We start from the raw sequence: 12,223 nt of genomic DNA, 5'->3' as shown, positions 1-12,223 counted from the left end.
AAAATACTGCTCTAGGAAAATTTGATGGCTAGTCAAAAGACTCCCAGAAGGAAAATCCAGATACCTACAGTCTGAAAGAATCTTAAAGTCTTCCTGGAAAAGCAGAACATGAGAACAGGAGTCTCCATGTAGCCACAGGTATTAAGAAGTAGCCCTGAGTTTTTATTATCATTCCCTCTTTTAAGGAGCCAGAAGCTGAGTAGGTTATGCTGAGAGGAGCTCTGATCAGGGGGTCAAAAGATGCTGACCTCAAATAGCCTCTGTGGGATTTCTCCTCTATGAAACATTGTGGTCGAGTTAGAGAAGTGGTTCTCAGACTTGGCTGCACATTCAGAGTCAACTGATCAGCTAAGGAATTTCTGAAAATCCCAATGTCTGGGCCACACTCTATATGAATTAAGTAAGAACCTTCCTATTTTTTTAAATTTAAATTCAATTAGCCAACATATAATACATCATGAGTTTCAGATGTAGTTTTTAATAATTCATCAGTTACATATAACACTTATGCTCATCACATCATGTGCCCTCCCAGACATCAATATTTTTTAAAGCTCTCCATATAATTTCCATGTTTAGCTCAGACTGAGACCTATTGGTTTAAATGTTTGGTTAAATGTTTAGAGATAGTCAACTCTAAACATTCTACAACATTTTCTTAATGTAATTAAACAGTGCTTTGGTCGGGACAGAAGCCATACACATGGCCTTGTGGCTCCAAATAGAAGAACCATCTACTTGTAAGCAAGGGAAGGGAGTGGGACACTGCAACAGTGATTACAGATGCCTTTGTATTTCCCCTACCCAACCCTTCTCCTTTTGTGCTTTTTAGGAAGTAGGGCTCCCTATGTTTAAGACCACTTAAAAGAAGGTTCAATCCTAGTGTATTCCGCTGATAAAAAAAATCAAATTTGGTATCAGCACTTCCAGAGGAATCCTGTTTTCCTAACCCTGCTGATCCAGTTTATTGATTATAAGGTGGTTTTCTACTTCCTCAGGTGGAAGCAGAGAAACTCAAGAGCTAGTTTCCAAGGACCACTTGGCTCTCTTCAGCATCTTTAAGCTCATGTATTCGTCTATTGCCATGTGCAGCTCTTATGCTTTAATAAAGCCAAATAGGGCAAAAAAAGATCAAAATGGGCAATTTTATACAATTTTCCTACCATTACTAGTCATGAGGGGTGACTTGGTTATGATCAGAAATTACTGAAGTTAACCATTAGTGCTTCGCCTGCCACAATCAAAGCACACTTTAGACAAAAAAAAACAAAAAAAACAAAAAAAAAAAACAAAAAACAAAAACAAAACTCACCCAAATCTGAGTAACTAAAGTAGTTCTATGGTTTCAATGTATTACAAACTCCACATAGTTTCCCATAAGACTCATCAGCAACATTTAGCTGAAAATCCAACCAACCTGAGTGAGTTGGCCAAATCCTTGTGGCCATGAAGCTTCCTTAATGGGATCATTTGGGAAGGTCTCAATGGGACTTCGATCTCCATGCCTAAACACCTGAAAAGAGATTGAGACAGTAATGTTACAAAGTTCACGTTGGTTTGCCTCAGTTCATCCTAATAGATTTTCTTCCGAACTGCTGGTTCTCAACCTTGGAATGTGGCCAGGGCATCAGGATTTTAAAGACCTCCTCAGGTAAATCTCAGGTTAAAAACTACTGTTTTGGGATCCCTGAGTGGCTCAGCAGGTTTGGCGCCTGCCTTCGGCCTGGGGCATGATCCTGGAGTCCCAGGATCGGGTCCCATGTCGGGCTCCTTGCATGGAGCCTGATTCTCCCTCTGCCTATGTCTCTGCCTCTCTTTCTCTCTGTGTCTCTCATGAATAAATAAATAAAATAAAAATCTTAAAAGAAAAAAACACTGTTTTAAGCTGACTAACACTCTGTTTCAGGTAGTGTAAGTAATGGTCAGTTATCAGAAAGCAGGTGAGCCACACATGGAGACTGGTTTGTATATTGGGGCAAGAAGGAGCACAAAGCTTAGCAAGATTATTTTATTGCAGATAGACTCTGATGAGAAGTATTCTTCCTTAATGAATGGTGTAAAATTTCTTACATATGACAAAAATAATGACTCTTAAATGCCACATACAATTTATGACCATCCTGAGCCAATGATTTATTAATTTTTAGGAAATGAGGGATAAAGACTTATGGTTAGGAAGATCAGAAAAGCTAATTCTTAATACTTTAAGAACATATTTCTGGATTAGTATGCATGTCATGCTATTTTGATTGGACATTTTCCTCTTTGGGGAGAGTAGTCTGGACTTTCAAAACCTTGGTGTTTTGTAACTCCAGTATGCTTTCTGAATAAAATACCAAGCCAAATACATAGTTCTTTTATAAGCAAAAGATAAGACATGGAAAACATTCAAGAAATCCAAGATGAAGTATATGCTGATGCCAGCAAACATTTTTTTAAAAGACTTTATTTATGTATTCATGAGAGACAGAGAGAGAGAGAGAGATAGGCAGAGGGAGAAGCAGGCTCCATGCAGGAAGCCCAACATGGGACTCAGTCCTGGGACTCTGGGATCACGCCCTGAGCCAAAGGCAGACGCTCAACGGCTGAGCTACCCAGGTGTCCCTGGCAGTAAACATTTTTAATACAGAGGAGGGCTGCATAACATCTTGCATTATGAGATTTCCTGCACCTGTCATTTACATTACCCAGCTAAGATGCTCCAGGAGACACAAAATATGGAACAGACTTAAATTTTAGGCTGTAAATCCCATCTATCAGATAGGATTCCAAGAAAGTTAGGGAGACTTATAGGACCTGGGTTGTATCCCTAGTGTCTAAAGAAAACTTATTTTTTGAATCCCTAAACTGATGATAAATTAAAATCTCAGGCTACAGCAAACAGAGAGAACATGGTATAGTGGATCTTAAGAAATCATTTTGGTTAGGTAAGAAACTATTGTTGTGAATGGTCCCTTCATGGTTTGGAAGAAAGGCTGCATAGTCTCAGAAATTATCAAGGCTCATCATTAGTGCTCTTTCTTTCTTTTTTAAAAAAAGATTTTATTTATTTGAGAGAGAGAGAGCGAGAGCTAACATGAATTGGGTGGGGGAAGAGCAGAGGGAGAGGGAGAAGCAGGCTCCCCACTGAGCAGGGAAACTGGGATCATGACCTGAGCCAAAGGCAGATGCTTAACCAACTGAGCCACCCAGGAGCCCCTCATTAGTTCTCTTTCTATAATCTAAACATACTTTAGACTTTTAAGATCCCAGGTAATTGTGAAAAATGCTTTCTTAGATCTAAGTAACTAAAATTATCGTGTGGTTTCAGTGAATTATAAATCCTACCATGTTTAGTTTCCAGGGTTTCTCAATCTTGGCACGATTGACATTTTGGGCCGGATTATTCCTTGTGAGGGGCTGTCCTGTTCACTATAAAATGTTTAGCAGCGTGCCTGGCCTTTACACACCAGATGCTAGTAGCAATCCCTAATTGTGACAACCAAAAAGTTCTCCAGACACTGCCAAATGTGCCCTAGGGGCCAAAATCATCTCTCTCTCTCTCTCTCTCTCTCTCTTTTTTGTATATATTTTTTAATTGGAGTTCGATGTGCCAACATATAGCATAACACCCAGTACTCATCCCATCAAGTGCCCCCCTCAGTGCCCATCACCCAGTCACTCCAACCCCCCACCTACCACCCCTTCCACCACCCCTTGTTTTGATTCCCAGAGTTAGGAGTCTCTCCTGCTCTGTCACCCTCACTGATATTTCTGAGTGAGAACTGAGTTAGCCAAAGGGAAGTCAGATGAAAGATACTGTAGTAAAATAATTTACAACGCTTCCTACCAGTCTGTGACCACAATAAGGTTTTTTGAATGCTTGCTGTGTCCTAGAAACTGTTTTAAGTGCTTGTCATAATTTAATCCATTCATCAGTTTTACAAAGGATTTACGATTATTATCTTCATTTCACAAACAAGTAAATCAGCCCTAGTTAAGTGTCCTCCTCAAGGTCACATAGGGTGTACATGGTACAGCGAAGATCCAAACACAGACTATGTGCCTCCAATGCCAGCCTTCTTAACCTGTGTAAGAGGCTCATCTCTCTGCTAAAGCACACACCTCAACATCCTATCACTGGGTGATCTGGGATCTGGGGTTTCTTAATAAACTCTAGTCTTTTCCTCTAAGATTGGAAGCTCTGTGTGTTGGGGTAGTGGTGGTGGTGGTGGTGGTGGTGGTGGTGGTGGTGTTACACTAAAGGAAAATAAAACCTTGATGTAAGAAACAATTCCAAATACTATTTAAAAAATAAAATTGTGATTATGCATCTAAATGACAGTATGGCCTGTGCAGAAAAAGAAGTGCAGTCTTCTTAAAGGAGAGCTTTTTAAATAGCAGAGCCCTGGACCATAATCATAGACTTGAACAGGCTTTCTTAGTCTGTCCCTACAGGTCAGGAATAATTGTACTCCCCTAAATTTCAATAGATTTTAAGGGTTTTTGAGGTAGTGGTTCAAACATGCTGTGGGCTCTTCAGAAGGAGTGTCCCACAGAGACAATTAATAAACCACCTGCCCCCTATCCCCAGACCCCCACCTCCCACCAGAGTCTGGAAATCCATACATATTAATTTTGTACAAAACCATGTGCACACGCACATATCAGTGAGTGCCCTCAAGTGCACGAATGGCCTTCTTGAGCTCCTAGAGTTTAGGCTGGAGCCTCTGGACTGTGCCTAGGTGCTCCTGTAAGTCTATTTTAAGGCAAACTTCTTAACTGCTGCTCTGCCAAATTTGTAACCTCTGTTCTCAGTCCAGCATATGCTATGAAATCCTTTAGAAACCTAAAAATATAGGGTCACCAGTAGGACTATTTTGCAGTACCAGTGGTAATTGCAATAGGAAGACATCCAGGAGAACAACCCTTTATGTCTGTGCAACCTCCCATGGTTTTGTACAATCTACACACCTACACCCTCCCCCATCCCCCCTTCCATTCTCACAACTCCCTGAGACTAGGCTGGCCCTATCCTGAACAAAGAAGGAGACAGGTTTAAAGAGATTGAATGAGCCATCCAGATCTTACTTTTTGTGAATGCTACCCACTGTTTTCCTCACCACATCACATTTACTTCAACCTTTTAGATCATAGGTAACTTTTTAAAAAAAGAACCATGATTTGGTACCCCTATGAATGATCCTTCTCCATCGAGTAAGCAGATTTGGCATGTTATAGCATCCTACCTGTTCTGGCCCTGCCCACCTTGATGTTATTACCTTACACGCTTGCTAAACATGCTTAGCCACAGAGCCCCTGCTCTTCCACACAGTCATTGTTCCAGCCTCAGGGCAAGGATGTTCTAGTTGCCTGGAACTTCCACTTCTAATCCTGGTGGTCACTAAACTCAGGTCCCTCCTGAAAAAGGCAACCAAGAGAGGTCTCCCTTGACCTCCCATACTCACCATGCTTATTATTTTCTCTCTAAAAAGTTAAAAATAATGATTCTCTAAGAGTTTTCTAGGGGACACTGGAAAAAGAAGGAGGTGGATTCTTTGGTCAAAGTCTAGGAAATACAGTTTACTACTAAATCCTTTCTTTTAAAGCCATAGCATATATCAGAATATTAAAGACTAGGAAGCCCTGCCCTTTAGAGACCTGAAATACAGTTTAACCCTCATTCTGTTCCCAAGACTGATTTGCCTATTGAAACCTGGTTTTTTACCAAGCAACTCCTGTTAATAACTCATCATACTAGCATTCTGTGGGACACACTCTGAAAAACCTGTTTTAAAAGATTGTGTGATAACTCTGTTTATGAGAGAGAACAAGAACAGGACAGTTTTCTGCTCTTTCTGCCAAGAACAGCTTTTCAGAATTGGGGAAGATTTATTTTTCTTGTATCATAGAGAAACAGTGTGGAAACTAGCTGCTGATCACAAGTTAAGTCTGTACACCCAACCTCCACGGGGAGATCTCAGATCCATGTGCTGGCTTAAATGCACATGGTGGGAATGGAATATGTACCATGATTAGGGGTGTAGCCTTTTTGATCGTACAGCCTGGATTCAAATCCTGACTACTCCATGATTACTGTGTAACCATGGACAAGTTGCTTAACCTCTTTGAATCTCACTTTCTTTATCTATAAAATAGAGGTAGTAAGGTTTTTATAACTTTATAGCTTTATAGAACAGTTGCCAGATGTAGCAAACCAAACCACAGGATGCCCAAATATTGCATGAAACATCCTTTATGCTAAAAAATTATTTGCTGTTTATCTGAAATTCACATTTATCTAGGTATCCTGTGTTTTCCTAGCAGCCTTACTTTACAGGGTTGTTTGAGGGTAACGTGACCTATTCCATATTGAACTCTCAGAACAGTGCCTGGCATATAATAAGCATTGAGTATTGATCATTTATTGTTATGAATGTTACCACTTTAATCAGAGGCACCTTTTATTTCAGTTCTAATAATTTTCTAAGGATTTGCCTGAGTATGTGATTTAACCATTTATAGTCAAATATTCTCTATAATTGATAAAAAGAAGAAAGTAGCATCTTATCGCTTAAGTCCTTAGATAGATACTGTTTTATAAGGGCCAGGAAATTGTATTAAAATGCCCTTCCTCTACCACTGATGGACGAAAACCTTGGTAGGAAAAAATCGTTAACATTATTAGCCTTGTGTGATAATTGTTAATTTTTTTTAGCTCCAAGAGGGTTATCTTTGTAAGGTTTTTCTTAGGGAAGAAATAATGTGTTGTCCCTGAACACATGTTAACTAAGAGTGAAAGAGGAGAAAGGAAGCCCGCAAGTTTAGTAGTCAAGGGAAATGAGCCTGCACTGTAGTAAAACAGGGAGAAAACCAATCACATGCAGTTAACTTAAAATTCACTGTAATATCTCAAAGAGGATTACGTCTCAACTTGTTATAGAATTACAGTGTTAACAGTGCAACTTCTGCAGAGTCCACACATTTGCTTCATATACGTGTTGGCAAGGAATCCATGCCATGAATATATGTCAAAGTCCAAAAAAAAAAAAAAATAAAAGTCCAACTTCCATGGATTTCTTTCCAGAACGTACAGGACATAATTCACTTTTTTTCCCCCCAGCACTGAAGTCTGACAGCTTGGTAAATCATTTGTAAATAAATTTATGATATGTTTCTCTTGATTCTCTGTCTCTCATTTGTTGACTCATGACCTAGTAAAGATTTACTGGACTAATAATCATAATTTGCATAATCATATGGTTATAAATTTTTTCCTTAGAAGGGAAAGAAAGGAGTTCTGAATACTGAGGAAATATATATATATATATTAATATAAAAATAAAATACTGAAGCTGAGGAAATAGGAACTTCATGTTTTTTAAGTAAAAGATGACCTCCCTGCAAATTATAGAAATAAATTTTGAGTGTTCTTAAGTAAGAAAATTTACTTATTTATCAGCATATTTTCACTCTATAAAAAAAAAAGTGAGGAAGAGAAAGAGATTGAGAGAGCGGGTGTGAAAGACAAAGAGAGGGGCAGAGGTAAGGGAGCCGGTGAGTGAAACAGAATAAGAGAAGTAGGGATACAGAGAAAATCACAGACGGGGCACCTGGGTGTCTCAGTGGTTGAGCGTCTGTTTTGGCTCAGGTGCTGATCCCGGGGTCCTGGGATCAAGTCCTGAGGTCCTGGGATCAGGTCCCTAATCAGGTTCTCCACAAGGAGCCTGCTTCGTCCTCTGCCTATGTCTCTGCCTCTTTCTTTCTGCATCTCTCACGAATAAATAAATCTTTAAAAACAAAAACAAACAAATCACAGAGAAATCCAGAGGCCCAGAAGGATTCATTTCAGGACTTATAGGTAAATTGCTAAATCCCCTTTGATGTAGTTTTGGAATGTGGGTGAGGCCCGGAGCCTACGACCAAGAAAGAATTCTTGAGACATCTTGGGTGCAAAGTGGTGGTTTTATTAAAGCACGGGGACAGGACCTGTGGGCAGAAAGAGCTGCTGCACCAGGGCTGTCAGGGGTGGCTGATTATACACGTGGGAATTGGGGGTAGGGGAAAAGGAGGTTTTCCAAAGAACTTTCATATGCTAAAGAGGACCTAGGAGATACCGGAGGCCTTGCAAGGTTGTTTTTCTCCTCCAGTAAGGCATTAGCATTAAGACAGTAGGGAGCTTCCTTCTGGAAGTTAGGTTATTGATAAGCATGCTTTTATTCTTCTAAATCACTAAGACATTTTGTAAAGAGAGGGAGACTCCTGTCTTGCTGGACTGTGATCTCTGTTAGTTAACCATTTGTTTTTCCTCCCCTGGGCTTTAGGGCAGCCAGGAGTGCCTGAGGAATGTCCTACATATCCCACCTGGGGGTGTCTCGGGTCATCAGCTTGCTTGGTCTTCAAGCCTTCTGCTCCCTCATCACCTTCACTTTGCAAACCCCCCTCCTACCTATGTTTAAGCCAATGCCTAGGGTACATTTTCTTTCCTTAACCGCACGCATCAGCCACCCCTCCTTTCCCATAACTCGCCACCCCTACACAGGGTGGAGAAAAACATTATTTTAATTGTCAACCAGATCTACGCATCAGGAAGTCCCCCTCGAAAAATCCAATTTAGTTTCACTTTTATGCTTCAGAGACTGTTTACAAACACAGTTTCCAAGTTCCCGATAAATAAAGGGGGAAGAAGCCCACTTAATGCAGAAAATGACTGGTTTTTGGTTTGAGAACAATCATTAAACCGATGGCAGCCCGGTTAGCTCCCGGTGCTGAGCCTGCCAGCTGGGCTCCCCCCACCAGGTCGTGGGGCTGCCAGAAGGGACATGCATTCAAGGCAGCTCTAAAGTAAGTGAATAAATACCTAATACGGGCAAAGACACAGATAACCAAAGCAAACCCTTTTTGTCAGGACACGTTAAGCGTTTGGCGGAACTTGCAAAACTTGATTATTCACTTTCTGAGTTTGGTCTCCCGGCAGACCTACAGCAGACCTACCGGAGGGGCTAAGTGAACCCTGACACTTGGTTGTCACACCCCGCAGCTAACAGCTGTAAGGGGGGAAACGATGAGACACATCGACTCACCAGCGTCACAAACTTCAGCTCTTTAGCGACCGCGCCTCGGTGGAGCGACAAGGAGAGCAGAAGCAGGAGGCCGAGGCGCAGGCGGGCGGCCCCGGCCTGGGGGAGCAGGGCTGCGCTCATGCTGGGGCGCCCGCGCTCCGGCGCCGGTCTGCAGGGGCTGTTCCCAGAGCGAAAGCCATCGGAGGGGAAGCTATTTAACGAAGGGATTGAAAGGGAAGGAGTCTCTGGGAGGAGCCAGACTCAGAAATAGTGAGATCACCAGGTAGTCTGGGGCGGGGTTTGACAAGCGTCTGGTCCCATAATTTGGGGGCTGTGAGAGCTCACAGTCTTCTGGATTTAAGGTAGAGAACTCTGAGGCCCAGGGAAGGGAAAGCTCTTGCTCAAGATCACGGAGCATGGTTAGGAGACTTGTTTTTTCTTTTCTTTTCTTTTCTTTTCTTTTCTTTTCTTTTCTTTTCTTTTCTTTTCTTTTCTTTTCTTTTCTTTCTCTTTTCTTTTTTCTTTTCTTTTCTTTTCTTTTCTTTCTTTTTTCTCTTTTCTTTTTTTCTTTTCTTTTCTTCCCTTTTCTCTTTTTCTTTCTTTTTTTTTTTTAGTTTACCATTCTCTTTTCTTTAGATAGGGTGCAATCCAGTGTTTGCTTTGTGGCTGTCACTTGGGAAGGGATCTACCTGCACTTTGGAAACTTTAGGCTAGTGGTTCCTAATCTTTTAAGAATCCAGAATGATAGGCACAGCAATATGGAAGGAACTGCAGGTACTGGTTTACTTTGGAGCTATTCCCCAGGTCAGAGTTGGCTCCCTTTTGTAAAATTCTCATGTAGCCTAGAGAGTTAGTTATTTATTTATTTATTTATTTATTTATTTATTTATTTATTTATATTTATTTAGAGAAGTGTTTTTGAATTGAAGAAAAGTAAGACAAATTTTATTTTGAAGAATTTTAGCGACACCTTAAGATATTTGGGGTTCATCTGTGGCATCTCAAAATTAGGATTAGAACCTGACACAATTTATTTTAGTTTAGTTTTAGTTTTTTATTTTTTAATTTTTTTTTCCGATGCAAACACATGAGGGTTTATTTACAAGCTCGAGCTTGGTTCCAAGTATACCCCACACAGCGGAGCAGGGACTTGGACCCCGAGGTGGATTTGAAACCCTCCGGATGGGGTCTTGGGGGTTTCTCGGATCCCGGACGAGCCCCCAAATGTTGTGCCCAAGATTATGTATCCAAGAAACCACCAAGGAGCTGACACCGATGCAAACACACAAGGGTTTATTTACAAGCTGGAGCTTGGGTCCAAGTATACCCGACACAGTGGAGCAGGGACTTGGACCACTTTTAGTTTTTTAAAGATTTTATTTATTTATTTATTCATGAGAGACCCAGAGAGGGAGAGAGGCAGAGACACAAGCAGGCTCTATGCAGGGAGCCCGATGTGGGACTCAATCCTGGGACTCCAGGATCACACCCTGGGCCAAAGGCAAGCGCTCAATGGCTGAGCCACTCAGGCGTCCCAACCTGACACAATTTAAAAACAATGACAACAACAACAAAGTAACCTATAACTTTATATTGTCAGTCACCATCTTGGGGCATGAGCCCTACATTCTGCATCCTGGATGAGTCACACTCTTGCCTCTCTAGGCATGATCTCATCAGGGATGCTACAAAAGAGGATATAATCTGGACTGAGGGAATTCCGCTTTCCATTTTTCCCAACCCGTCAGCTCCACCGTAGGCTAAAATAGGATTTCGGTGCAGACCTGCCTGTCATGCTGCTTCCATCCTATCAGCAGGGGAGAACACTGATTTTTCCCAGAAGCTGTTCTCTGGTACATTGCACTTAATGTGGCAAGAGGGTTTTATTGTCATGTGACCATAGGATGCCTTAGAATGCGGTGTGTGGGGCAGCAGCTTCTTTTGGTATGGGAAAATGTGTGTGAAGAAGGAATGAATGTGTGGTTAGGGTTAGACATCTAAGAGGACTTGTGACCCTTTCTTTGCTATCACATTCGTCACCTGCCAGTCCCCATTTTCAGTGGGTGACATTTTGAGGAGATGGGTTCAGGGAAAAGGGAATGAAGATTGAGAGACTGTCCGGGACAGATTTGAAATTGCCATGCTGATAATATGGGTTGTATGCACCAGGCAACCTGACAAAGGAAGCTCCAGCACCTGTTTACCTTTCACTTGGTTTTGAACCACATGCCTTAAATTATGCCAGATACATGATTCTGTTCAATGTTTTTTCAAGGACCAGCCTGGCTTCTTGTTCTCTTGTCTTCTTATCTACCTTTGGATAGATGCCTGGCACTATTCTGGCTATTGCCTTAGTGCTTCCTGGTAATGACTCTGGTTTTCTAACCCACCTATGCCATGTTTTGTTAGTTTGACTAGACCCCTCTTATGATCCAGATCCTACTTTCTTTGCATCACCTCCTCTGGGCTCTTTTAAGCCCTCCAAGTAGGAACAGCAGCAGCAGCAGCAGCAACAACAACAACAACAACAACTTCTTAGAGAGAGAGCCAGAAAAAAGCTGATGAAATTGAATACATCTCAATTTAAACTGATTCAAGTTGAAATAAGTAGATGGTTTACACTTCTATTCTCCATCCTAGTCACCACCACCCTAACTTCTACTTTGATTATCAAGTTATAAGGGGAGGAGAGGATCACAAGCATAGATCCAAACACCATGAAGTTGCATCAGAAAGAACCTCAACTCAGATAAAATTCACTTAAAAATCTTCTTTGATCTCCTGAAACCTGAACTCATGAGGCCTTTGCAAATATTTAAAGAGCCATTTGGAATAAACATATAGATATGGTAGCATTAAAGGTAAGACTTGAAAAGATACTGGGATGTCTTTATTGATATCCCAGTGGGGGGTGCCAATAATTTTAGTGTTGATGATTAGCAGAACTTACTGTCTGAATCAGTTTTGTTTCTTCATATGGCAAGTGTTAAACCTTGATCTAACCAACACAGCACAATGATAGGAAGTCCCATAAGTGGAGCAGGTTGGGTTCATTGGAAAGCAAACTCCCAGATGGAGATTTGCATGCAGGAAATTTAGTTAGGAATGTTCTCAGGATCAACAGCAGAAGGGGGAAGAGAAATAAGCAGGGTTGGGAAGAGGGAGAAGGCCTCAGCTGACCC

At 41.3% G+C, this 12,223-nt stretch overlaps 1 protein-coding gene across 2 annotated transcripts in view; it reads right to left on the bottom strand.

Moving 5' to 3' along the window:
• ACP3 (acid phosphatase 3) overlaps positions 1 to 9,277 on the bottom strand; it is a 42,635-nt gene extending 33,358 nt beyond the window's left edge. For both annotated transcript variants that reach the window (XM_055321536.1, XM_055321537.1), the window contains exons 1-2: positions 9,063 to 9,277; positions 1,418 to 1,513 (exon numbers count right to left, since the gene is read on the bottom strand). In XM_055321536.1, coding sequence (XP_055177511.1) covers positions 1,418 to 1,513; positions 9,063 to 9,182 — 216 coding nt within the window. In that variant the 5' untranslated portion in view covers positions 9,183 to 9,277. The remainder of the gene's footprint in view (positions 1 to 1,417; positions 1,514 to 9,062) is intronic.
• Positions 9,278 to 12,223: the final 2,946 nt, after the last annotated feature.

The sequence above is a fragment of the Nyctereutes procyonoides genome, unplaced genomic scaffold, assembly GCF_905146905.1.
Source record: "Nyctereutes procyonoides isolate TBG_1078 unplaced genomic scaffold, NYPRO_anot_genome, whole genome shotgun sequence".
Taxonomy (NCBI): Eukaryota; Metazoa; Chordata; class Mammalia; order Carnivora; family Canidae; genus Nyctereutes; species Nyctereutes procyonoides.
The sequence above is the reverse complement of the archived record's forward strand: the minus strand, read 5'-3'. Positions and strand labels throughout refer to the sequence as shown.